Below are 21,877 nucleotides of genomic sequence, written 5' to 3'. Positions count from 1 at the left end.
TGGTGCTGGGGCCCAGAGAACAGCGAGGGCAGAGCCCCAGGGTCGACCCCTGTGCCCGGCGGAAGCGAAGGGGTCGCCTCTGCGCTCTGCAGAGCTTAAGCAGCCCGGGTCCCAGTTCTGGGCCGGGGCCTGGCATCGCCTCCGGGGAGGGGAGGAGCCGGGGCCGCCCCCCGCCGCTCGCTGGGCGGGCGCAGAGCCGGGCCGCGGCCGCAAGGTGGCGCCGGCGCGCCGGGGAAGCGCGGCCGCCGCTCCCGGGCCGCCCCAGCGCCGCTCCGCCGCCGCCTCCGAGGGAACAATGCGGCGCCTGCGGGCGTAGCGCAGCGCGGGGCCGGGCGCCGGACACCCGAGCGCGGGCAGCGGGGCCGGCGGGCGAGCGGGCGGGCGGGCGGGCGCGGGGCGCCTCGCCCAGGCCATGGGCGCGGCGCGGCGCGGGGCCGGGGGCTGGCGCGGCCCGGAGGCGCGGGGGGCCGGGGCGCGGGCCCGGGGCCGCCTCTAGCCGGCCCCGGGGATGCGGGCGCCGTCCGCGGGGAGCCCGTCTGCGCGCCGCGGCGCCGTGCCGCCCAGCGAGCGAGCCCGAGCAGGCAGACGCGCGGCCGGCGGTCTGGGGGCGCGCCGCCTCCCGGCCCCCAAAATGTGAGCTCCGGGAGGGGGGAGACGCAGAGACGGCCGGGCCGGGCGCCCTCGCCGCCCTCCGGCAGCCGCGCCGCCCCTTCCCCGCCGCCCAGGCCGCGCCAGCCGCGCGCGGCGGGCCGAGCCGCGAGGCCACCGCGCCCGCGCCCGCGCCCCCCTCGGCCCTCAGCGGGTTCGCGGCCCGGACGCGCCAGGAGCCTGGCCCAGGACGGCGCGTCCGGCCTCGCCCGCGGCTTCTCGGCCGGGCAAGTTCGAACCATGATCGCGGTCAACCCCGATGGGAAGATAATGGTCAGGCGATGCCTGGTCACCCTGAGACCCTTTCGGTAAAGTTCGCTCGGGTTGGCGCGGGGGAGGGGTGGGCTGGCGCGTCCCGGCCGCGGAGGGGGCGGCGAGGGCCTCGGGGGCTCGCATCCGCCGGGGCGGGGGCTTCGGGTGCGGCGGGAGGGGTGTGTGATTCCGGAGAGGGAGCGGGCGTGGAGTGGGGCCGGGGGCAGAGCGCGCTCGGCTGCGGCGCGGCCTGGGAGGTGCCCCGGCCCGCGTCCCCGCCCCGTCCCTCGGGTCCTTCCTCGCGGTCCCAGCCCGGACGGGCCCAGCCCGGCGGCGAAGTTGGTGCGCGCGCCCAGACGGCGCCCCCTCCGTCCCGCCCGTGGTCCCTGAGGTCGGCCCGCCCACCCCGTCCCCGTCCTGGGCGCTCCCAGAGGGTCCCCCACCCACCCGAAGAGAGGGCCCCAGACTTTGGGGTGAGGACCCCCCTCCCGCCGGGGATTCGCCCCCGGACCCTGGGAGAGGCGGGGGCTTTGGTGGGACTGTGGGGGGCTGGGGTGGAAGCGAGGACGACCCCCCGCCCCCACTCGGCGACACACACATCGGGCACCCCGGGCGAGGCCAGGCTGGGGAGTGGGCCGTGGAGGGCGCTGAGGGTGTGGCGGGGGTGGTGGGAGGCTGGATTCGTGCGGCGACCACAGGTGGGGTCCAGGCGGGAGCCCACCAGGGCAGTAGCAGGTGGCCAAGACGCCCGAGGCTTGGCTGTGGGAGGGGCCAGGCCGGGCCCTGATCCCTTAAATACCCGGGTCTCCGGGTTTCGGGATGGGGTGGGGAAACCATGGGGGCGCCCCCTCCTATATTGGGAAGAGTGAGAACAGTGAGGCAGACAGCCTCTGGGGACAGCAGGTGTTTGGCTGGCCAGGAGCTGGGGGTCCCTAAGGGTAGGGCCTCAGGCGGGCGATTGGGGCTGTTGGGAGACCCCCTGCCTCTGGTGCCCCTGGGAAGCAGGGCGGGAACGGACCTTACTCCTCCGGGGAAATCCTGGACAGCTGAGAGTGTCCTCGCCCCCTCTCCCACCCCGGGTGGCTCCCGCCCAGCAAAGCTTATTCCCATAGCAGTGGTGGTGGCCAGGACCCCAGCACCACGGACAGCGCTCGCCCAACGCCGCTACCCTGGGCCCTGCCCACCTGTGCTCTGGACGCCTGTCTGAACTCAGGGGTCTCCGGGGGGGGGGGGAGTTCCCCCAGGGTCTTCATGTCCCCTTTAGATGTTGGGGTGGGGGCTCTGATCACGTCACTCAAAGGCAGGCTGGGGACCCTGCTGCCCGTGCTGTGCTGGCCCCTCCCGGCAGGCTGCCTGTGGGTGGATATGTGGATGGAAGAGACCATTGCAACTCAAATCCACTGTAAGCGCCCCAGCTGCTTTGGGGGCCCTGGACCCCAGGGCTGGGGTCTGGCAGAGAGAGATGCAGAGAAGTGAGTTGGAAGCTCCAGGCTCTGGGCTGAAGGTATAGACACCTGTCACCGTAGCCAGTCCAGGGGTCGTTCCTTGTCCTCCGGCTTGGGGGACCAATGGCTGAAGTCTCCTGGGTGTGTGACCTCCCTCTCCGGAGCCCAGCCTGGCCCGGGGTCTGCTCCCCAGAGAAGCGCGTCTCCCGCACTCCAGTTCTGCACTCCGGTTGCCAACAGCTTTCTTGAAGTACAGGCTGGGAGAATTGTTGTGCCTTTTATTTTCTTCTGCAATTATGTGTTTTCTTTAATGGACCAAATTTTAATTAAATACTGCTCTGCCAGCCTCAAATAATGAAGATTAAAATGCATAAAGCAAGTGTTGCATAAAGATATGAACAAGTGTGGGGTCTGGGATGCAGGGAGGAGAGGGGGCTGGGAGTCTCTGGCAGGACCTGTGAGGCTCTCGGGCAGCCTGGCTCCACACCAGATGGGGTCCCTCGCCTGATCTGGGTGGGGGGCTTCCCTTTCAGCTCAGCAGGTTCACCAAGTCCTCTCTGCTGGGTCAGTGTCCCGGAACAGGTGCCACCTCTGGCCCTCCCCACGGATCGTGTTTGGGGCTCAGGCTCTGGTCCTGCAGCAGCACTTGGGGGGGCTCTGTGCCTTGGGGGTGGCTCCCTGCTGTCCTCCTGGCGATGCCCCAGGGCCTTGCAGCCTGGTGGACAACCAGTAACTCGTGTTATAACAGGGAAGGAACAGATGAGGTCACATCTTGGCCGCCACCTCCTGAGATCCAGCGGGGCAGAATGCACACCTGTGTGACACCCTGTGCACTGACCAGCTGGTGTGTGCTGCCTGGTGGACATGTGCGGGGGGGTGTGGCCCTGCCCTGGTGAGCTTAGCATCTGGGCGTGGTGGGCAACACGCAGTGGAGGACATCACCCCACAGGCCTGTGTCTGGTGCAGCATCCAGGCCTGGCTGGTTGCACTGAGGCTGGCCCGGGAGACTGATGGGTCGGGACCAGGTCCTTGCTCTCTGGCTGCCCTTGAGCCCCGCTGTTTGCATCCTCAGACTGTGGCCCTCAGACTTCAGACTGCATCAGAATCCTTGGAGCACCTGCTCCAACAGATTGCCTGCCCAGAAAGTGTGGGGTAGAGGCTCCAGTCTGTTTCCAGACAAGAAACCTCCCAGCTGAGCGTCCAGATGAGCATCCTTCTCCCTCACCATCTTCCGTGGGCTGTGGGCTAGCTTCTTTCCCTCCTTCCTTTCCATTTATTTATTTGAAAGAGAGAGGGGGGACAAAGAGAGAGAGATCTTCCATCTTCACTCCCCAACTGTCTACAACGGCTGTGTCTGGGCCAGGCTGAAGCCAGGAGCTTCTTCCAGGTCTCCCTCGTGGGTGCAGGGGCCCGAGCACTTGGGCCATCCTCTCTGCTTTCCCAGGCCATAGCAGGGAGCTGGGTCAGAAGTGGAGCAGCCGGGACTCGAACCAGTGCCTCTGTGGGATGCCGGCATCACAGGTGGTGGCTTAACCCACTACACCACAGTGCCGGCGCCCTGGGCCGGTTGCTTGTAGCCAATTTCTTCATCTGAGAGGTGGGAGCCCCCCGGGCCTTGGAGCTCCTCTCCTTTTGTTCTTGCTTCCTTCCCGCATTCGCTCGGCCTGGAGCGCTCCCGGCGCTTTACGCAGGGGGAGCCGGGGACCCCGGGAGCCCCCTGTCGCCGGCTGCCTGACCCGCTCTGTCCCTCTCTGCAGGCTTTTCGTCCTGGGCATCGGCTTCTTCACGCTCTGCTTCCTGATGACGTCTCTGGGGGGCCAGTTCTCGGCTCGGCGCCTGGGGGACGCGCCCCTCACCATCCGCACGGAAGGTATGGCCGGGGCGGGGGCCGAGGGGTCAGAGTGGTGCTGGTGTAGGTGGGAGGAACGAGAGGGGCCCCATCCCAGGCCTCCTGGCCACCTTGTTGGTGGATGTGTGCATGGAGAGGGACCTTGCAGCCTGCTGTGGCCCTGGGCCTGGCTGTGTGTTCAGACTTCCTGTGGCCCAGGTTCCTGGGGTCTCCCAGGCACCAGAGGAGGCTCCCGGTGGCTTCTTTAGTTGGGTGTTCAGTTGGGTGCCTCCCTCCCCTCCCCCTTCCTCCCCCTCCCTCCCTCCCCTCCCCCTTCCTCCCCCTCCCTCCCCCCTCCCTCTCCCCTCCTCCCCTTCCCCCTCCCCCTCTCCTTCATAGTCTGGGGGTCTCAGACTATGACACCTGTGCCCCGAGACTCTCCTAACGGTGCCTATGGCCAGGCTTGGCCATGGTGAGGTCAGACCTGGGCCCGGGTTTGTGTGCCTTGTTAATTTCCAAGCTCCCAGGACACAGATGTGTCCCGGCCCTTGCCCACTGGACACTTGCTGGGCTGTGGAATTAGAGGTTCAGAACTCGGGGCCCTGGGACCAGCCAGGCCTGGGCTTGCATCTTGGTTCCCCAGCTGTCAGCCACGTGCTGCTGGCCAGGTGGCAGAGCCCACCTGTAGGGGAGGGATGTGTCGGCTGTTGGTGCTGGATCGCTGGGCTCCCATGTGGCACAGCGTGACGCACCGGGAGGCCTCCCAAAGCCGGGCACTGGCTCCTGTGCTGCCCATGTGGGGTGCAGGGCAGTGCAGGGGCCGCTGTGTCCTGGGGGCTCGTTGGTCCCTGCTGGGAAGGGGGCTCCTGGGACATTCAGGGGGCTGTGGGGCTCCCCCGCCCCTCTGCGGAGGAGTCTTTTTGAGGTCCACCCCCTTCAACTCCCAGGGCTCGGCTGTGTGTCTTCCCTGTCCCTGACATCCGGGGGGGTGGGTGGTCAGCCAGGGTGGGTGTCTGGGGAGGCGCTCGCTAGGCCACCTGGTGCCGTCGTCAGATTCGTTCCTCTGGGGTAGCACACATCCTCACACTGGCAGAAGCTCCCAGAAGGCATCGCGCGTATTAGTCATTCAAGCCCGAGTGGAAGGTAATTTATGCCGTCTCTGGCTTGCAGGCTCCTGCGGCTCCCGAGCCTCCGTTTGCTCGGCTGGCGAGTGGGGATCCACCCGCCGCCCTCCCCAGGCTGTCGTGAGGCCGTGTGGAGGCGACACCTGGGAGACTTAGCGGAGGTGCGGGTCTCCCCAGGGGCACACAGAGAAGCGCACTGGGGGCAGGGGCCAAGGTGGTGCTGGAATTTTTTTTTTATTTGAGAGATAGAGTTAGACCGTGAGAGAGAGACAGAGAGAAAGGTCTTCCTTCCGTTGGTTCACCCCCCAAATGGCCGCTATGGCCGGCGCTGTGCCGATCCGAAGCCAGGAGCCAGGTGCTTCCTCCTGGTCTCCCATGCGGGTGTAGGGCCCAAGGACTTGGGCCATCCTCCACTGCACTCCCGGGCCACAGCAGAGAGCTGGACTGGAAGAGGAGCAGCCGGGACTAGAACCCAGTACCCACATGGGATGCCGGCACCGCAGGCGGAGGATTCACCAAGTGAGCCACGGCCCTGGCCCTGCAATTTTTTTTTTTTTTTTAAAGATTTATTTATTTGAGAGACAGAGTTACAGAGAGAGAGAGAGACAGAGCCATCTTGCATCTGCTGGTTCATCCCCAAATGGCTGCAATGGCCAGGCGGGGCCAGGTTGAAGCCAGGAGTCTCCCATGTGGGTGCAGCGGCTCATGCACTTGAGCCGTCCCCTGCTGCTTTCCCAGGCGTGTTAGCAGGCAGCTGCATCGGAAGTGGAGCAGCCAGGACTCAACCTGGCCTGTGGTTCGGCTGAGTCAGCCCCGAGGAGGCACCGGGAGCCGCGGGCCAGGGCTGGCTTGCAGGCAGTGCACGTTCTGTGCGGTCCGAGCAGCCCCGCAACAGAACCAGAGCAGCAAACCCACTGAGGCTCCCGCGTGGGTCGTCAAGGCAGTCCGAGCCCGCAGCGGAGAGCCAGTCTCTCCGTGCCTGTTGGGAGAAGGGTTTGCTATGGGGGGAGAGCCGGGGCCTGGCACCGCCGGCCGTGATGGCAGGCCGCCTGGAGGCCCGGGCTGTCCTCTGTGGCAGCGTGCCCTTCCGGATAAAGCGTGCTGGCTCGGGGATGAGGGCAGTGGAGCGCTCACTCTGTATTCCGCACACTCGCCTGGAGAGGAGGAGGCTGTACCGCGGGACGACTCCGCCGAGGGCCGGCTTCAGCCCCACCTGCTGCACCTGGGCCTGGCTGGGCCTTGGGCGGGGGTTTTGTTGTCTAAAGATTTACGTATTTATTTGAAAGTCAGAGTCACAGAGAGAAGGAGAGAGAGCGAGATCTTCCATCTGCTGGTTCACTCCCCAGATGGCCACATCGGCTAGGGCTGGGCCAGGCTGAAGCCAGGAGCCAGGAGCTTCATCTGGGTCTGCCACGTGGGTGCCGGGGCCCAAACACCTGGGCCGTCCTCCGCTGCCTTCCCAGGTGCATTAGCAGGGAGCTGGATTGGAAGTGGGGCAGCCGGGACTTGACCAGAGCCCACAGGAAGCCGGCTGTGCCAGAGCGCCGGCCCCTGGGTGAGGGTTTTGGCTGCTCCCTGCAGGCCCTCCCCCTGCCTCCTGCCCTCTGCCTTCTCTCCCCCGAGATGCGTCTGAGGCCCCCTGCCCCACGTGGCTGCTGTCCCTGGAGTGTACGGGGCTGTTCCCTGTTTTGTCTTAAAGAAGCAGCGTGGGGTCTGTCCCTGGGGTGGCCAGCAGGCGGGGGGTCCTTGGTGCTCTGTGTGGCTGTCCTGAGCGCCCCCCGGGGCCTGGCCCTGGGGAAGCCCCTGGCTCTGTGGCTGCCTGTGGCCTGGCCCTTGCACAGCGGGGGTGGGGGAGTGGGTGGCTGGCAGGTCCCGGGCGGAGGAAAGGCCTCTTCCGGCGCCCCGGGGCCGGGCCCGCGTGCAGGGCCTCCGCTGGGCTCTGTGCTGGCGCTGTGCAGACGGCTCCTTGTTTCTCCAGCCTTGCCCGTCTGGGGAGGTGGGGGCTTCTTCCATTTCTGGGAGCCAGGGGTGAAAGGTCGGGGTGGGGACGAGAAAGGGAGTGGGCAGGGAAGGCTGGGAGGGGCAGAGAGAGACAGAGACCGCGTGCGGGCAGCCGGCGGGGCCCTCGCTGATGCCGGCACCTCCCTGTGTGAGGATGAGGGTCCATTTGTATCTCAGGGCCCCGCGTTCCTTATTTATGTGGAAATACGCGGGAGATGTGTTAGCTCTGAGATCTATGGCTGGGGCCTCACGTTAAATACATTTCAGCTTAGCCGATGCCAGCCTGGTGGCTGGGAAGCCACGTCGCCTGCCTGGCAGAGGGTCCCGGGCCCGGCGGTGGCACCGAGGCCGCGAGTCCTGGCGGGTGGGCCGTCCTGCCTCCCTGCTAGGCACCCACCCCCACCTTGTCCTTACCCACCACCACCCCGGGCAGAAAACGGGCTCTGGGCATCCGAGCTTCAGAGGAAAGTGGGGCGGCTGTCGCCCCAACCTCGAGGCCTTCTGCAGCCAGGGGTGCTGGGGAGGGGTCTTGCTGTCTTGGTCCTGTCTGCCAGTGTCCACAGCTATGGGGAGGGTGGGGTCCGGGCTCTGGGGGTCACTCCTGTTGGCCTGACCCCTTCATGGTGGGCAGTGCAGAGTCCCCCAGATGGCTCCACAGTTCCTTGATGGGGCGGGGCTCGTGCCCCCTGGCCACCTCCTGCTCTGACTTCCTGCATTGTCCCTCTCACCCCCACCCTGTCTCCTCCACCCTGACCTGGAGGAAGGGGCCGCTGTCCTCCTTAAGTCCCCCACCCAGAGCGAGGGTCCTGGGGCGGGGGCTTACCGCTGCCCAGCCCCTCGTCACCCCACCGTGGAGCGCACCCCCCCCCGCCAGGTCCTGCACCCTTGGATCCCCGTGAGCCCCACAGTCTCCCTGCTGGAGCTCTCTCCCTGTGTGCTCCGGCCTCTGACTCTGCTCTGCCCACCAGGGGTTTGCTCCCTGCCTCTGTGGGCTCCTTCCTTCCCTGTCACCCTGGGCTCCGGAGCCACCCGGGGAGAGGCAGATGCGGCAGGCGGGGCGGGGCCCTCAGAGCCCTGGAGTCCGGCCTCTCGTTTATGCGAAGGGAACTGGGGCCAAGGGAAGGAAGGTGACCGGGGCCTGCCCCGTAGCTGGTCAGCGGCAGAGCGGGCCTGGGGTCCCGGCTTCCCAGCTGCCCCTCTGGCCTGCCCCAGGCCCCTACGGCCTCTGCTGGGCCCCGCCTGCTCTGGTGTCGCTGCAGCCCCAGGCCGGACCCTGACATTATCGCTTCAGCTACCTGGCAGCGTGGGAGTGGGCGGGGGGAGGGTAGGGGTCTGCCATGATGAGGTCCTCCCGGGCAGGACACAGGCATCGAGGACAGGCAGAGGAAGCTCGGGCTGGGAGATGGAGGCTGGGGGGGGGGGGGGGGCGGGGGCAGGCAGGGAGCCAGGCCCCAGGCATTGCAGGGAACACAGCGGCTCCCCAGAAACTGGGACATGGGCTCAGCAGCGCTGGGGTGCTGTCTCTGCAGAACCGGCTGCTGGGCAGGCGCGGGGGAGTCAGGCTGGAGAGCCCAGGCCAGCTCAGCAGCCTTGATTCCAGGGGGTCCCAGCCGTGGCTGCCTTGGAGAAGGGGCCGCCCCTGCTGAGCCAGGAGCCGCGGCCCGCCAGGGCTGCCCCGGGAAGCCAGGGCAGCTGTGCAGGGCCAGCAGGTGCCCCTGAGACGGGCGGTGTCCCTGGGCTGTGCAGGGGTCGAGTTGGGTGACAGGCTTGGGCAGGGCGCTCGGGGGAGACCATCGCCCCCAACAGACAAGTCTGAGGTCGAAGGAGCTGTTTCTGTCTTGGTATCTGATCAGCCGATGGACCGGCTGCGTGTGTGAGTGAGTGGGCCGGGGCAGAGTGGAGGGCAGTTTTAGAAACTGGCCCCACTTTGGCGAGGGGCAGGTGGGAGGACCCTTGCTGCTTCTGCTGTTGGGGGCGCAGAGGGCGGAGCCCGGGCTGTGCGTGCCCACCTCCCACAGCCAACCCACCCGGCTGGTCCCTCCCTCCTCTTCTTGGCTCCCTCCTTCCTTGGAGCCAGGGGCCCGGCCAGTGTCCAGCTGGCCTCTTCCAGAGTGAGGAGCTCCGGGCCTCCTTTCGGGCAGGCCAGGGGGCAGGGGACAGGGGCTCAGCCTGGCGGGGACACACTGGATGGCAGGGGGCCGGGGACAGGCGGGTCAGCAGTGTCCCGAGCCAGGAGCAGAGGAGCCCAGCCATGCCTGGCCCTCCCCTCGGTGGCCCCCCACCTCTGTTCTCCAAGCCCAGCAACACATACCTCATCCTGCCCAGCCTGGTCCTGTGTCGGGCCGCTGGTGGGACCCTAAGCTGGGGACACGGAGGCCTAAGGCGGCGTGATGACTTCTTCCTGTCCCACTGTCTGTGTGTCCCTCCCCGCGCCCAGCACTGCCTGTCCCTGTGTGCCGTCGGGGTGTTCCGGCTCCTCCTCTGAGAGACAGGTGCTCTTGGCGCCCGCGCCCTCCCGCGCCGACGGTCCCTAGGCCTGCAGCCGCCAGCGCCCGTTCTTCCAGGTGGCTAAAGGGAGCTCCCAGGCAAGGAAGAACGGGAGCTCCATTTAGCCACCCCGTGGCAAGCAGAAAGTGCTGGAACATGGCCATCCCCAGGAGCAGCCCGCACCCAGCTGGTGGGTGATTGACACGCCCTGGTCTGGAAGGTTCTGTCTGGAGCCCGGTGCTGGGGACTCTGGACTCCTGCCCTCCCGCGGGGCCCTCCCTGTGGCCCCACAGACGTGAGGACTGCTGGGGCCCAAGGTCACCTGAGATGATGTCCAGGGTTCCATTTCATAGTCCACAAAACTGAGGCCCAAGGGGCGAGGAGATGAACCTGGCATGGCAGAGCCGGGAGCAGCCCCACACTCCCCCCCGAGGGGCGTCCTGCCTTGCGGGGTGATGGCTGGGGGCCCAGTCCCCTGACCCCTGCGGAAGGTGGAAGTGGGCCGGCGAGGGACTGAGCTGCCCCAGCCTGGGGACCCGCGGCCCAGGCTGCTCAGCCCACGCCGGGGGCGCCCTTGTTCTGCCCGCAGTGATGGGGGGACCCGAGTCCCGAGGCGTCCTCCGCAAGATGAGCGACCTGCTGGAGCTGATGGTGAAACGCATGGACGCGCTGGCCAGGCTGGAGAACGGCAGCGAGCCGCACCGGGGCGCCGGCCATGGGCGATTGGCCGCAGACAGGTGAGGGGGACAGGTGGGGGGACAGGTGAGGGGACAGGTGAGGGGGACAGGTGGGGGGACAGGTGAGGGGACAGGTGAGGGGGACAGGTAGGGGATGGACAGATGGGGGGACAGGTGAGGAGGACAGGTGAGGGGGACAGGTAGGGGGACAGATGGGGGGACAGGTGAGGGGGACAGGTGGAGAGACAGGTGAGGGGGACAGGTGGAGGGACAGGTGAGGGGGACAGGTGGGGGATGGACAGATGGGGGGACAGGTGAGGAGGACAGGTGAGGGGGACAGGTGGAGGGACAGGTGAGGGGGACAGGTGGGGGGGACAGGTGAGGGGGACAGGTGAGGAGGACAGGTGAGGAGGACAGGTGAGGGGGACAGATGGGGGGACAGGTGAGGGGGACAGATGGGGGGACAGGTGAGGGGGACAGATGGGGGGACAGGTGGAGGGACAGGTGAGGGGGACAGGTGGGGGGACAGGTGAGGGGGACAGGTGGGGGATGGACAGATGGGGGGACAGGTGAGGGGACAGGTGAGGGGACAGGTGAGGGGGACAGATGGGGGGACAGGTGAGGGGGACAGGTGGGGGGACAGGTGAGGGGGACAGGTGAGGAGGACAGGTGAGGGGGACAGATGGGGGGACAGGTGAGGGGGACAGGTGGAGGGACAGGTGAGGGGGACAGGTGGGGGATGGACAGATGGGGGGACAGGTGAGGAGGACAGGTGAGGGGGACAGGTGGGGGGACAGGTGAGGGGGACAGGTGAGGGGGACAGGTGGGGGGACAGGTGAGGGGACAGGTGAGGGGGGACAGGTGAGGAGGACAGGTGGGGGGACAGGTGAGGGGACAGGTGAGGGGGACAGGTGGGGGGACAGGTGAGGGGGACAGGTGGGGGATGGACAGATGGGGGGACAGGTGAGGAGGACAGGTGATGGGGGAACAGGTGATGGGGGGACAGGTGGGGGATGGACAGATGGGGGGACAGGTGAGGGGACAGGTGATGGGGAACAGGTGATGGGGGGACAGGTGGGGGATGGACAGATGGGGGGACAGGTGAGGGGACAGGTGATGGGGGAACAGGTGATGGGGGGACAGGTGGGGGATGGACAGATGGGGGGACAGGTGAGGGGGACAGGTGAGGGGGGACAGGTGAGGAGGACAGGTGGGGGGACAGGTGAGGGGGACAGGTGGGGGATGGACAGATGGGGGGACAGGTGAGGAGGACAGGTGATGGGGGAACAGGTGATGGGGGGACAGGTGGGGGATGGACAGATGGGGGGACAGGTGAGGGGACAGGTGATGGGGAACAGGTGATGGGGGGACAGGTGGGGGATGGACAGATGGGGGGACAGGTGAGGGGACAGGTGATGGGGGAACAGGTGATGGGGGGACAGGTGGGGGATGGACAGATGGGGGGACAGGTGAGGGGACAGGTGATGGGGGAACAGGTGATGGGGGGACAGATGGGGGGACAGGTGAGGAGGACAGGTGGGGGGACAGATGGGGGGACAGGTGAGGAGGACAGGTGGGGGGACAGATGGGGGGACAGGTGAGGAGGACAGGTGGGGGGACAGATGGGGGGACAGGTGAGGGGGACAGGTGAGGGGGGACAGGTGAGGAGGACAGGTGAGGGGGGACAGGTGAGGAGGACAGGTGGGGGGACAGGTGAGGGGACAGGTGATGGGGGAACAGGTGAGGAGGACAGGTGGGGTGGACAGATGGGGGACAGGTGAGGGGGGACAGGTGATGGGGGAACAGGTGAGGAGGACAGGTGGGGATGGACAGATGGGGGGACAGGTGAGGGGGACAGGTGGGGGGACAGGTGAGGGCGCACAGGTGGGGGCACAGGTGGAGGGCACAGGTGAGGGGGGACAGGTGAGAGAGATGGACAGCTGAGGGGGGCACAGGTGAGGGGGTGGGCAGGTGAGGGAACAGGTGGGGGCACAGGTGAGGGGAAATAGAGCGGTGGCGGCAGGGCACGCAGAAGAGGGCCTGGGGCTGTCCCTGGGTGGGCTGGGGTCCCAGCAGCAAACCGCTCCCAGAGCTGGGCCTGGGGCACTGCCTGCCTCTTGTCCCCCTTGACCTTACGACCTCAGGAGCGGCCGAGCGCTGGGTGCTGCCCCCCAGGCTTAGTAACGGTTAGCATTTGTCACGCTGTGGCCGCTTGTCCTTTCTAAATAAAGTATCACGGATGAAATCCGAGGGCCCGCGGCTGTGTCTCCGTGGAGACAAGCACCCTCCTGGACCCGGCGTGAGCTCCGCGTCCGGCCGCAGCACCCTCACACGCGTGTGCGCAAACACGAATCCCCCGTGGGGGGTGTGGCCCTCACAGACCTCTGCAGTTCCCCCTCCCCCTCTTCCCCCTCCTCCTCCTCCTCTTCCCCTCCCCCTCCTTCCCCCCCCCCCCCCATTTCGTAGCCCGATTTTGAGCTCTATCGTTGCTGGGGGCACGGGTGGATGCTTAGGGACCCTGGGCCGCTTGTGCAGAGTGGATTCCTGGTTCACGTATTTTGGGTGGCAGAGAGAGGGAGAGAAGGAGAGAGAGCTGTCATCCATCGGTTCACTCCCCAGATGCCAGGGCTGGGCCAGGCTGGAGCCAGGAGCTGCAAGGCATGGTGGGGGCAGCTGCCCGAGCCGTCACCTGCCGTGTGCCAGGGTGCTCACCAGCTGGAAGCCAGGGTCGGTACTGGAGGTGGGACTTGAACTCAGGCACTCAGAAACGGGATGTGGGCGACCGAGCGGGGTCTTAACTGCCAGGCCGAACACCCGCCTCCCCCTAGATTGTTCTAGATATCCTCCCCCTTGGGCCAGGAGGTCTGAGAGCCCCAAGGGTTGGTGCTGCACCCCCACCCCTACCCCAGCCCCGCCTCCGTGGCATTCCCAGGAACGCTGGTGGCTTGGGACCCGAGTCGGGAGGTCTGCAGCTTAGAGAAGGGGAGGCCTGACTCTGGGGGTCCTCCTGCCTGGGAGGCGCCTGTCCCCAGACCTGGCTGTGGAAGGAGGGGCTTCGACCCTCCCCATCCTGGGGAGCCGAGCTGAACTGCACCCTTAGGTGTCTGGGCGCGTTGTGGGACTGACTTGCTCAATGCAAGTTTGGAGCGCGCAAAGCTTTGTGACCGTGTGATGTCGGGACCGAGGCTCCGGGCACTGTGGAAGGAAGCGATGGTGCTGAGTGGGGGTCTGGAGCCGCGGCCGGCCCTGGGAGGCGGGGGAGTGTCAGGGGGACCCCCACACGTGCTGCTCTGGACTGGTCCAGCATCCATTGCCACTGGGCCTGCCCGGGCCGGGATACTGGCCCTGGTGCCCGTCACCAGCTGGCCTCGCCCACTGAGCAGAGGTGCGGGGGGCCTGGGACATCCAGCCTGGGCTCGGCGTCAGAGAACAGCTCTTGCTGAACTTGGCCTGAGCACCTGGCATCCCTCTCGCTGTGTGGTCCCCAAGATCGCATCAGCCCCACCGCTCGTGGGCACACAGCCTCAGGGCTGGCTGACCCCCCGGCCCACGACTCCAGCCTTGATGTCGGCTCGCTCGGAGGAAGCACCTGGGTGCTGCAGGTGCAGGCCTGGGACGGGGTGCACACAGGGAGCCACAGGAAGTCGGGGCTGCCACGTGTGAGTCTGGGTGGTGACTGTCTGGCCCCCTGGAGACTTCACGTCCCACAGAATAAACGAGAGCAGCCTGCTCAGGGAACGCCTGGGGCCTCCCAAGTGCCAGGCTGCACGTCCCGGCGCTGTCCTCAATCCTGCGAGGGAGACAGGCCACAGCGGACACAAAGAAAGAAGTGAGATCGTTTCAGATACTGATTCAAGCTCCAGAGCGTTGGAAAAGGAATTGCTCCGGGGGTGGTGAGGGGATGCCGGGAAGCAGCCGGCCCACGTGGAGCTGCAGTAGGGGGTCTGGGGTAGCAGGAGCAGCAGGTGCAAAGAGCCTGGGGCAGGGGCACGGCGGACGCCACGGGACACTACTCAGAGCCGTGGGGAGCGGCTAGGTGTGTTTTTAAGGATCCTCCTGACTGCTGTGTGAAGAATGGACTGGCCGAGTGGCAAGGCCCTGTGGACGCAGCCCCTGCCCCGGGAGGCCCCTGTGGGGCAGGACGTGTCCTCCCCTCTGTGCGCCGTGCAGGGACCAGTCTGCCCCACCGCTTGTCGGGGCCCCGTGGACGCAGCCCCTGCCCCGGGAGGCCCCCGTGGGGCAGGACGTGTCCTCCCCTCTGTGCGCCGTGCAGGGACCAGTCTCCAACACCACTTGTCGGACCCCGTGGACGCAGCCCCTGCCCTGGGCTCTTCCTCGTCCCTCTACCCAGCCCCTCCTCCCCACCTTCCCATGCTCCTGTTTGCCTGGGCAAAGCTGAGAGTCTGGGGCCCCCCTGCCCCCAGCCTGCCTTCTTGGACTGGGGGTCGTCTCTGGTTTCTTCCAGGTCTGGCTCGTCCCTCCATCCCGCCCCCGCACTGCCCTTCCTCTCCTCCAGGGAGAGGGGGGTGGGGGCAGGATACCGCCTCCCTGTTGCATCCTGGAAACAGCACCCATCAGACCCTGGGGCAGAGCCATGCGTCCCCGGGCCATAGCTGGTGCTGGGGGCGAGGCGGGGGTGGGTCCAGGCTGTGCAGGGGGCTGCGAGCCCACCCTCCCCTATGCACCGACAGTGGGCCCAGGGCCCTGCGGGAGTGTCCGCCACCGTGTTTCCGGCCAGCCCCCCGTCTTCTGCACTTTGAAATTTTCTGTGGCTTAAGCAGAAGAACCTTCACTGCCCTCGTTCTGCCCTTCTGGAAGCTTCCGGGCACACGGCCTTCCGCGTGTGGCTGCTGTGTCCTCAGGGAAAACACATTTGCTATTTTAGCCTAGGAAAACATAATTAGGTAGGCAGATTTGCTGCAAACAGCATCATATTGTGTACCCTGAAGCCAAATAGTAATGATCTTTGAATTTTCCATAAGGCTTCTCTACAGAAAAAACATAAAAATTGAGGCTGTCTGGGTTCAAGTGCCTGGGTTTGTCCAAGGCCTCCGGCACACAGGGACTCGGGGGCGGAGGGGGGGAAGGAGCCGGAGCCAGAGCCGTGGCCTCGGAGGGGTTTACCACCCACCCTGTGCTCCAGGGCAGCTGCACGGGCTCCCTGGGCACCGAGTTGTGCCAAGATCGGCCGAGCAGCCCAGCCAGGGCCGGCCAGCTGTGAGGGGCGGGGTGCGCGCCGTCGCAGCCTGGGAGCCGCGAGCTTCCGTCCAGACCCCAGCTTAGGGGGAGAAGCTGAACTTGTGCGCGTCGTGGTCATCGTGGCCAGCGCACCCGAGCAAACCACGGGGCAGAGGGTGATGGCCCTGCCCTGCAGGACCCGTGCCTCCCTGGGGAGCGCATGGAGCTCTGGGGTTTCCTCGTCAAACGCTCACACGAAGAGGGGCTGCTGTGGCATTGTAGACACGGTTCTGTCCCGAGTGAGGACATCAACATCAACAGAGTAACAGGGCCAAGAAGTCGGCAGAGAGGGGTGCACCGAAGTCCTTGCCTTTCAGTGATGACGGTCTTTAAAAAAAAGATTTATTTATTTATTTGAAAGGCAGAGTTACAGAGAGGCAAAAGCAGAGGGGGGGGGGCTTCCATCTGCTGGTTCACTCCCCAATTGGCCGCAATGGCCAGAGCTGCGCCAATCTGAAGCCAGGAGCCAGGAGCTTCTTCCGGGTCTCCCACGTGGGTGCAGGGACCCAAGCACTTGGGCCATCTTCTACTGCTTTTCCAGGCCATAGTAGAGAGCTGGATCGGAAGAGGAGCAGCTGGGACTTGAACCAGTGCCCATATGGGATGCCGACACTGCAGGCGGCAGCTTTACCTGCTATGCCATAGCGCCAGCCCCGATGATCTTTCTTTAATTAAAAAAAAAAAAAAGAGCTTTATAAACTCAGAAATGCTTCCTTATGTGTTGCTGCCAGGTCGGCACTAGCAGCCCTGTGGTTGGGGGGCAGAGGGGGGAGGGCTGGTGGTCTGTGTGTGTGTGTGGGGGACCCAGGGTGGGCAGGGCTGCTGGTCTCTGTGTGTGGGGTGGGACAGGAAGAGCAAGGCCGGTGGTCTGTGTGTGTGGGGGGGGGGACCCAGGGTGGGCAGGGTTGCTGGTCTCTGTGTGTGGGATGGGACAGGAAGAGCAAGGCTGGTGGTTTCTGTGTGGGGGTGGGCAGGGCTGGTGGTCTCTGTGTGGGGGTGGGCAGGGCTGGTGGTCTCTGTGTGGGGGTAGGCAGGGCTGGTGGTCTCTGTGTGGGACGGGGCGGGGGTAGCAGGGCTGGTGGTCTCTATGAAGGGGGGCCGGGGTGGGCAGGGCCCCAGATCTGGCTGGCAGGAGGGCCTCCTGGGGGGGTGATCTAGGAGCTCACCTTGCTCCAGAGCAGAGAGACGCAGGCTGATGGGAGGGGCCGGGGACATGGGTGGCACAGCTGGTGGCAGTGGCCATTGAAGACGGGCTCAGCAGATGCAGGGCTGGGGAGTGGGGTTAGGGCTCTGTGCACTGAGCTCTGGCCTGGGAGCCAGGAGACGGGTGCAAGGGGAGGCTGGGCCACCATGGCCGCTGTGGCTGCTGTGGGCGCTGTGGCTGCTGTGGCCATGGGGTGCGTGGGTGACAAGTTTGCAGGGGAGGCTGCCAGACCTCTCTTGTGGCCGTGACAGAGTGGCACGGACAGCACAGTGGCCGGAAACACCCAGGCGCACAGCTCCGTGGCATCGTCTCTGTGTGTCATTAACTGTGGCTTGCTGGGTGCTAAGCAGTGGCCCGGTGGGGAGGCTGAGCCCACCCTGCCAGGCGGGAGACCAGGCCCCAGGATGGGGGCTGGGGTGGCCTCTGGTGGCAGGGAGGCACCTGCGCAGGCCCCTGTCGCCCCGCTGGGGGGACGCCGATCTCGCCCTGCCCAGCCTGCTCCTGTCAGCTGTGGGGCTCACGGGTTTACTTTGCAGTCGACAGCAGGGAGCCCTCTGGGGAGGGACCCAGGTCCCCCACCCCCAGCAGCATCAGGGGCTGAAGCGGAGCAGAGAGCAGTGACAGGGAAGGCTGGGGGCCCCGGGTGCTCTCGGGGCGGGGACGCAGAGGGACCCGATGTGGGGGGCTACCTCCCCTCCCCCTGCCACCCCGCTCTTGTTTCTGGCCGTGCGGCTCACGCGCCGTGTGTGTGTCTGCAGGCCCCCATGTCCACGCGTCTCCGTGTTTGTAAAGGAAAGTGATCAGCGTTGTAATAAAAGAACAGCTCCCCGCAGGCTCGCCGGCCGCTGGGGGCAGGAATCAATGCCCCAGTTAATTGAATGCAGCCCGCATAAATCAGGGGAGGAGCGCGCAGTCAGACCTCCTTCCCCGGGCGGCCAGGAGGGTCCAGGCGGGCTGGAACAGCTGATGCCCTCGTGGGCCGTGTCCAAGGGCGTCTCCCGGGGACTGGCCTGGGGTCTGCGGGAGCCAGAGCTCCTTCCTGCCCTTGGCCCTGAGCGGTGGAGCAGGTGGGGTGGTGTTGGCCGCCTCTTTGGGTGCCTTGGGGCAGTGCCCAGAGCCTGCGCCAGGGTCAGCCTTGGGGAGTGGGGTGGGCAGGAGTGGAGGGGACCAGAGACCTGGTGTGGCCTTTTCCCCGGGGAGGAATGCTTGTTTGGTGGGATGCCTGGTGTGTGGCGCACTCACCCCCAGTGCCCCAAAGCATCAGGAGGAGGCAGGGGCTGGCGTGTCCACATCTGAGCTCGGCACCCCCCGCCCCCCGAGTTTTCCCGTGACCTTGGGAGCTGCTCTCTGTGCTGCGCCAGTTCCCATTTCCTAGCTGGGAAGTACGGGGTGGAGCCGAGGCTGGGCAGGTTCCTGAGGTCACGGTGTCCGGTGTCCCAGGGAAGGCACTGGGAAGGGTCGGGCGCACGGAGCAGTGGCTCCACCAGGCCGGCAGGGAATGGGCTCCAGGGAGGACACGTGCTAGCCTGGAGAGTCGCTGCCCGCCTCCTCACCTTTCACCCCGAGCTGTTTGCAAACGCTGGGAGAGAGAGGTGTGCGTGAGGGTCAGGGCCCCTTCCAGCCGGTGCCGTGCCCAGGGCAGCCCCAGGTCCTCCAGGGGTGCGTTCTGGATTCCCCGGCCTTGGTGCAGAGCTGGCTGGGGCGGCAGCAGTCCCGCGGTGCAGCCAATGCCGGGGTAGAGCAGTAACAGCAGCCGCCTTCCGCGGGATTCTTACCACAGAACCTCATGTTGCTGGGGGTGGGGTGTAGAAAAGGCCCCCCTGCCGGCGCCACGGCTCACTTGGCTAATCCTCTGCCTGCGGCGCTGACACCCCCGGTTCTAGTCCCGGTTGGGGCGCCAGATTCTGTCCTTGTTGCTCCTCTTCCAGTCCAGCTCTCTAGTGCTTGGGCCCCTGTACCCATGTGGAAGCCCCTGGCTCCTGGCTTCGGATAGGCGTAGTTTCGGCTGCAGCGGCCATTGGAGGGTGAACCAATGGAAAAGGAAGACCTTTCTCTCTGTCTCTCTCTCTCACTGTCTAACTCTGCCTGTCAAAAAAAAAAAAAAAAAAAGCAAGAAAGAAAAGGCCCCCTGACTCCAGGTGGGGCCTCTCCGCGGGGCTCTGTGGCCTTCCCCCTCCCCGCACAGCTGCCCTGTTCAGGCCGCCTGGGTCAGCAATGCCCTCTTATAAAATGGCCGCATCAACGGTGCGAAAGGAGAGATGGAAATACGGGGCACACAGGGCCTGATGGGCGCTGGGTCACTCGTAGCAGGTGCAGGAGGCCGGGCAGCAGAACTCCGGGTTTGCACCCTGGAGCGGTTGGTGTTGGTGTGGCTGTTGCCAGGGGAACCCCTCTGCCTCGCAGTCTCCGCCCAGACTCCGGGGGCGGCCGTGGTGCTGATGTCCTGAGCACAGAGCCCGCCCACTTCTCAGCACCACCTGCCGGGGGTGTGGGTGTCAGGGGTGGAAACGGATTTTTAGTTTCTTTTAAAGATCTATTTATTTGAAAGGCAAAGTGATAGAGGGAGAGAGAGAGAGAGAGAGAGAGAGAGAGAGAGAGAGAGAGGTCTTCCATTTGCTGGTCCAAACCTCCACTGCCACCCTGAAGTGGCAGCAATGGCCAGGGCTGGGCCAGGCTGAAGCCAGGAGCCAGGAGCTCCATCCGGGTCTCTCGCGTGGGTGCAGGGGCCAAGCACCTGGGCCACCACTGCCTTCCCGGGTGCTTTAGCAGGGGGGCTGGCTCAGAGCAGAGGGCTGACTCCAGGCTTGAGGCAGATTTCCTTAGTGCTCCTCAGCTGTGTCCCTCCTGACTTACCGAGCCTGACGCTGCCCTTAGGCCCCCAGGGCAGAGGCCCGAGGCCCCTGGTGTGGGCCCCACATGGGAGTCCAGGCATTGGTGGGGGCCCGGCTCCCTGTACTCCCCTGGTCCCTGGCCCGGTTGCAGCAGCTTCCCGGTTGGCACCTGGTTTTCCGGCTGTGTGGCCCTGAGTGAGTTCCTCCCCCTGGCTGTGCCCTGGCCTCACCTGCACCGTGGGGTGTTGGAAGGAGTCGGGGTGTCGTCTTGAGCCTTGCAGGAGGCCATGCACACAGAGAGCGCGGTGAGCGCTCAGGGCCTGTTGGCGACTTTATTCTCATGACTTTGAGAGTGCACGCAGTGTTTCCCTGTGTCCCCCTGCTGTGCCGGAAGAGCCCCGCCTCCCTGGGCTGCTGGTGGCTCCCTAGCCAGGGGACTGGAAATAGAGACTGCTGGCCTCCAGGTCTTCAAGTCCGGTGGCAGCGGGACCCAGCCTTCCAGGTGCCCTCCGTGGGTCTCTGTGTGTCCCCGTGCCCTTTGAGAAGGACACCAGATGTGTGGGATTCGGGCCCTGCCTCCTTGCGGGGGCCCCTCGTGTTAATGCCATTCATTACAGAGGTGCTGGGTTGGGACTGCAGCCCGGGACTTCGGAGAGAAACGCCCCCAAACCGAAGGACCCTGCAGCTGCGCCACCGCGGCTCGGCCCAGCCCCTCGCCCTCCACGGCTGCTCGGCGCCTCCCTTCCCAGCGCCCGCCCTCTGGGGAGCTCCTGGCCACAACATTCACGTTGTCACTCAGACTGGGAGGCCAGGTCACGTGGTTAAACGGAGAGCATGCCCCAGCTGGCCCGGCGGGTGACAGCAGCGCGGGCTTTGTTGAGATGGGTTTTTAAGGGGGTGGGTCCAGTTCTCTCCACTGTCCCCAGCTTCTCCTCCAGGACCAAGGGTTTGCTGAGTGTGAATTGGGAAAAATTCTGCCCAGGTTTGACTGCCCGGTGTTAGGCTGAGTCGCCCCCTGGTGCCGGGCAGAGGGGCTTGGAGGAAGGGTGTGATGGTTTTATAGCTCTAAGTTGTGCTGAGGAGTGAGAATTCTCCCGGGGAGCTCTGGGGGGGGGGGGGGCCGAGACCACCTGGAAAGTTACTGGGCGTGGGTCCGGGTCTGGGCAGCACTTGGCAGTGTGAATCCTGGGGGCTCCCAAGGTGAGCTGCAGGAGCCGCTGCATCGCTCCCAGGCCCCCCTCCCTCACACACACAGGCTGATTTCTAACCTCCTACCTAACGTTACAACCGTGCTGGCATCGAGGGGAGTATATGGGCGTGACCTACGGAGACTCTCTCTCTCCTTTGTTTTTTTTTTTTGAAGGTTTATGTATTTATTTGAAAGGCAGAGTTAGAGAGAGAGAGAGAGAGAGATCTTCCATCTGCTGGTTCACTCCCCAGATGGCCACAATGGCAGAGGCTGGTCCAGGCTGAAGCCAGGAGCCAGGAGCTCCATCCGGGTCTCCCATGTGGGTGCAGGGGCCCAGCACTTGGGCCGTCTTCCACTGCCTTCCCAGGCGCATGAGCAGGGAGCTGGATTGGAAGTGGAGCAGCCTGGGCTCCAACCGGCGCCCATATGGATGCCGGCACTGCAGACGGCAGCTCAGCCCCCTGTGCCACAGTGCTGGCTCCTGTGGAAACATTTTCTACAAACGCCCCCCCTCCCCCCACCCAGACAATTTTAGAAGAAACTCAGAGCTTTTCCTGGGCCCTGAAGGTGCCCTGCAGGCCCTGCACCTCTGGCCTGGGTGACAGCCGAGGCCCCCCGGCTGGAGGCGGCCGTGCAGGTCCCCGTTCAGCCGTCCCCGGCATTGGCGCAGGCCGTGGGTCCGCCCTGCTTTCAGGCCCTGCGGTACCCACGCTGATTGTCATTTTGGGGAAGCAGCGCAGGCAGAGAAGCCTAATCATATATTATTTGCAAGTGGAAGTGCTGTGCACATGCGAAGTCCAGGGCAATAACAGTGATGCCGAGTAGTTCCGCATGCGCGAGTGGACTTGTGAGACAGACAGGTGCCACCTGCACTGTTTAAAGCCGGTGCCAGCGACAGGCTTCACGCAGGGCGTCCCCTGCGGGAAAATCGCTGAGTCCCTGGAAGGGGAGTG

The 21,877-nt window shown here is 65.7% G+C and overlaps 1 protein-coding gene across 2 annotated transcripts in view; it reads left to right on the top strand.

Annotated features, from left to right (window-relative positions):
• Positions 1 to 888: 888 nt before the first annotated feature.
• The window catches only part of MGAT5B (alpha-1,6-mannosylglycoprotein 6-beta-N-acetylglucosaminyltransferase B), a 63,793-nt gene continuing 42,804 nt past the window's right edge, over positions 889 to 21,877 (top strand). For both annotated transcript variants that reach the window (XM_062216608.1, XM_062216609.1), the window contains exons 1-3: positions 889 to 956; positions 4,103 to 4,215; positions 10,375 to 10,522. In XM_062216608.1, the coding sequence (XP_062072592.1) occupies positions 889 to 956; positions 4,103 to 4,215; positions 10,375 to 10,522 (329 nt within the window). The remainder of the gene's footprint in view (positions 957 to 4,102; positions 4,216 to 10,374; positions 10,523 to 21,877) is intronic.

This window comes from Lepus europaeus, chromosome 18 (genome assembly GCF_033115175.1).
Source record: "Lepus europaeus isolate LE1 chromosome 18, mLepTim1.pri, whole genome shotgun sequence".
Lineage (NCBI taxonomy): Eukaryota > Metazoa > Chordata > Mammalia > Lagomorpha > Leporidae > Lepus > Lepus europaeus.
This window is presented reverse-complemented; position numbering and strand designations above follow the sequence as displayed.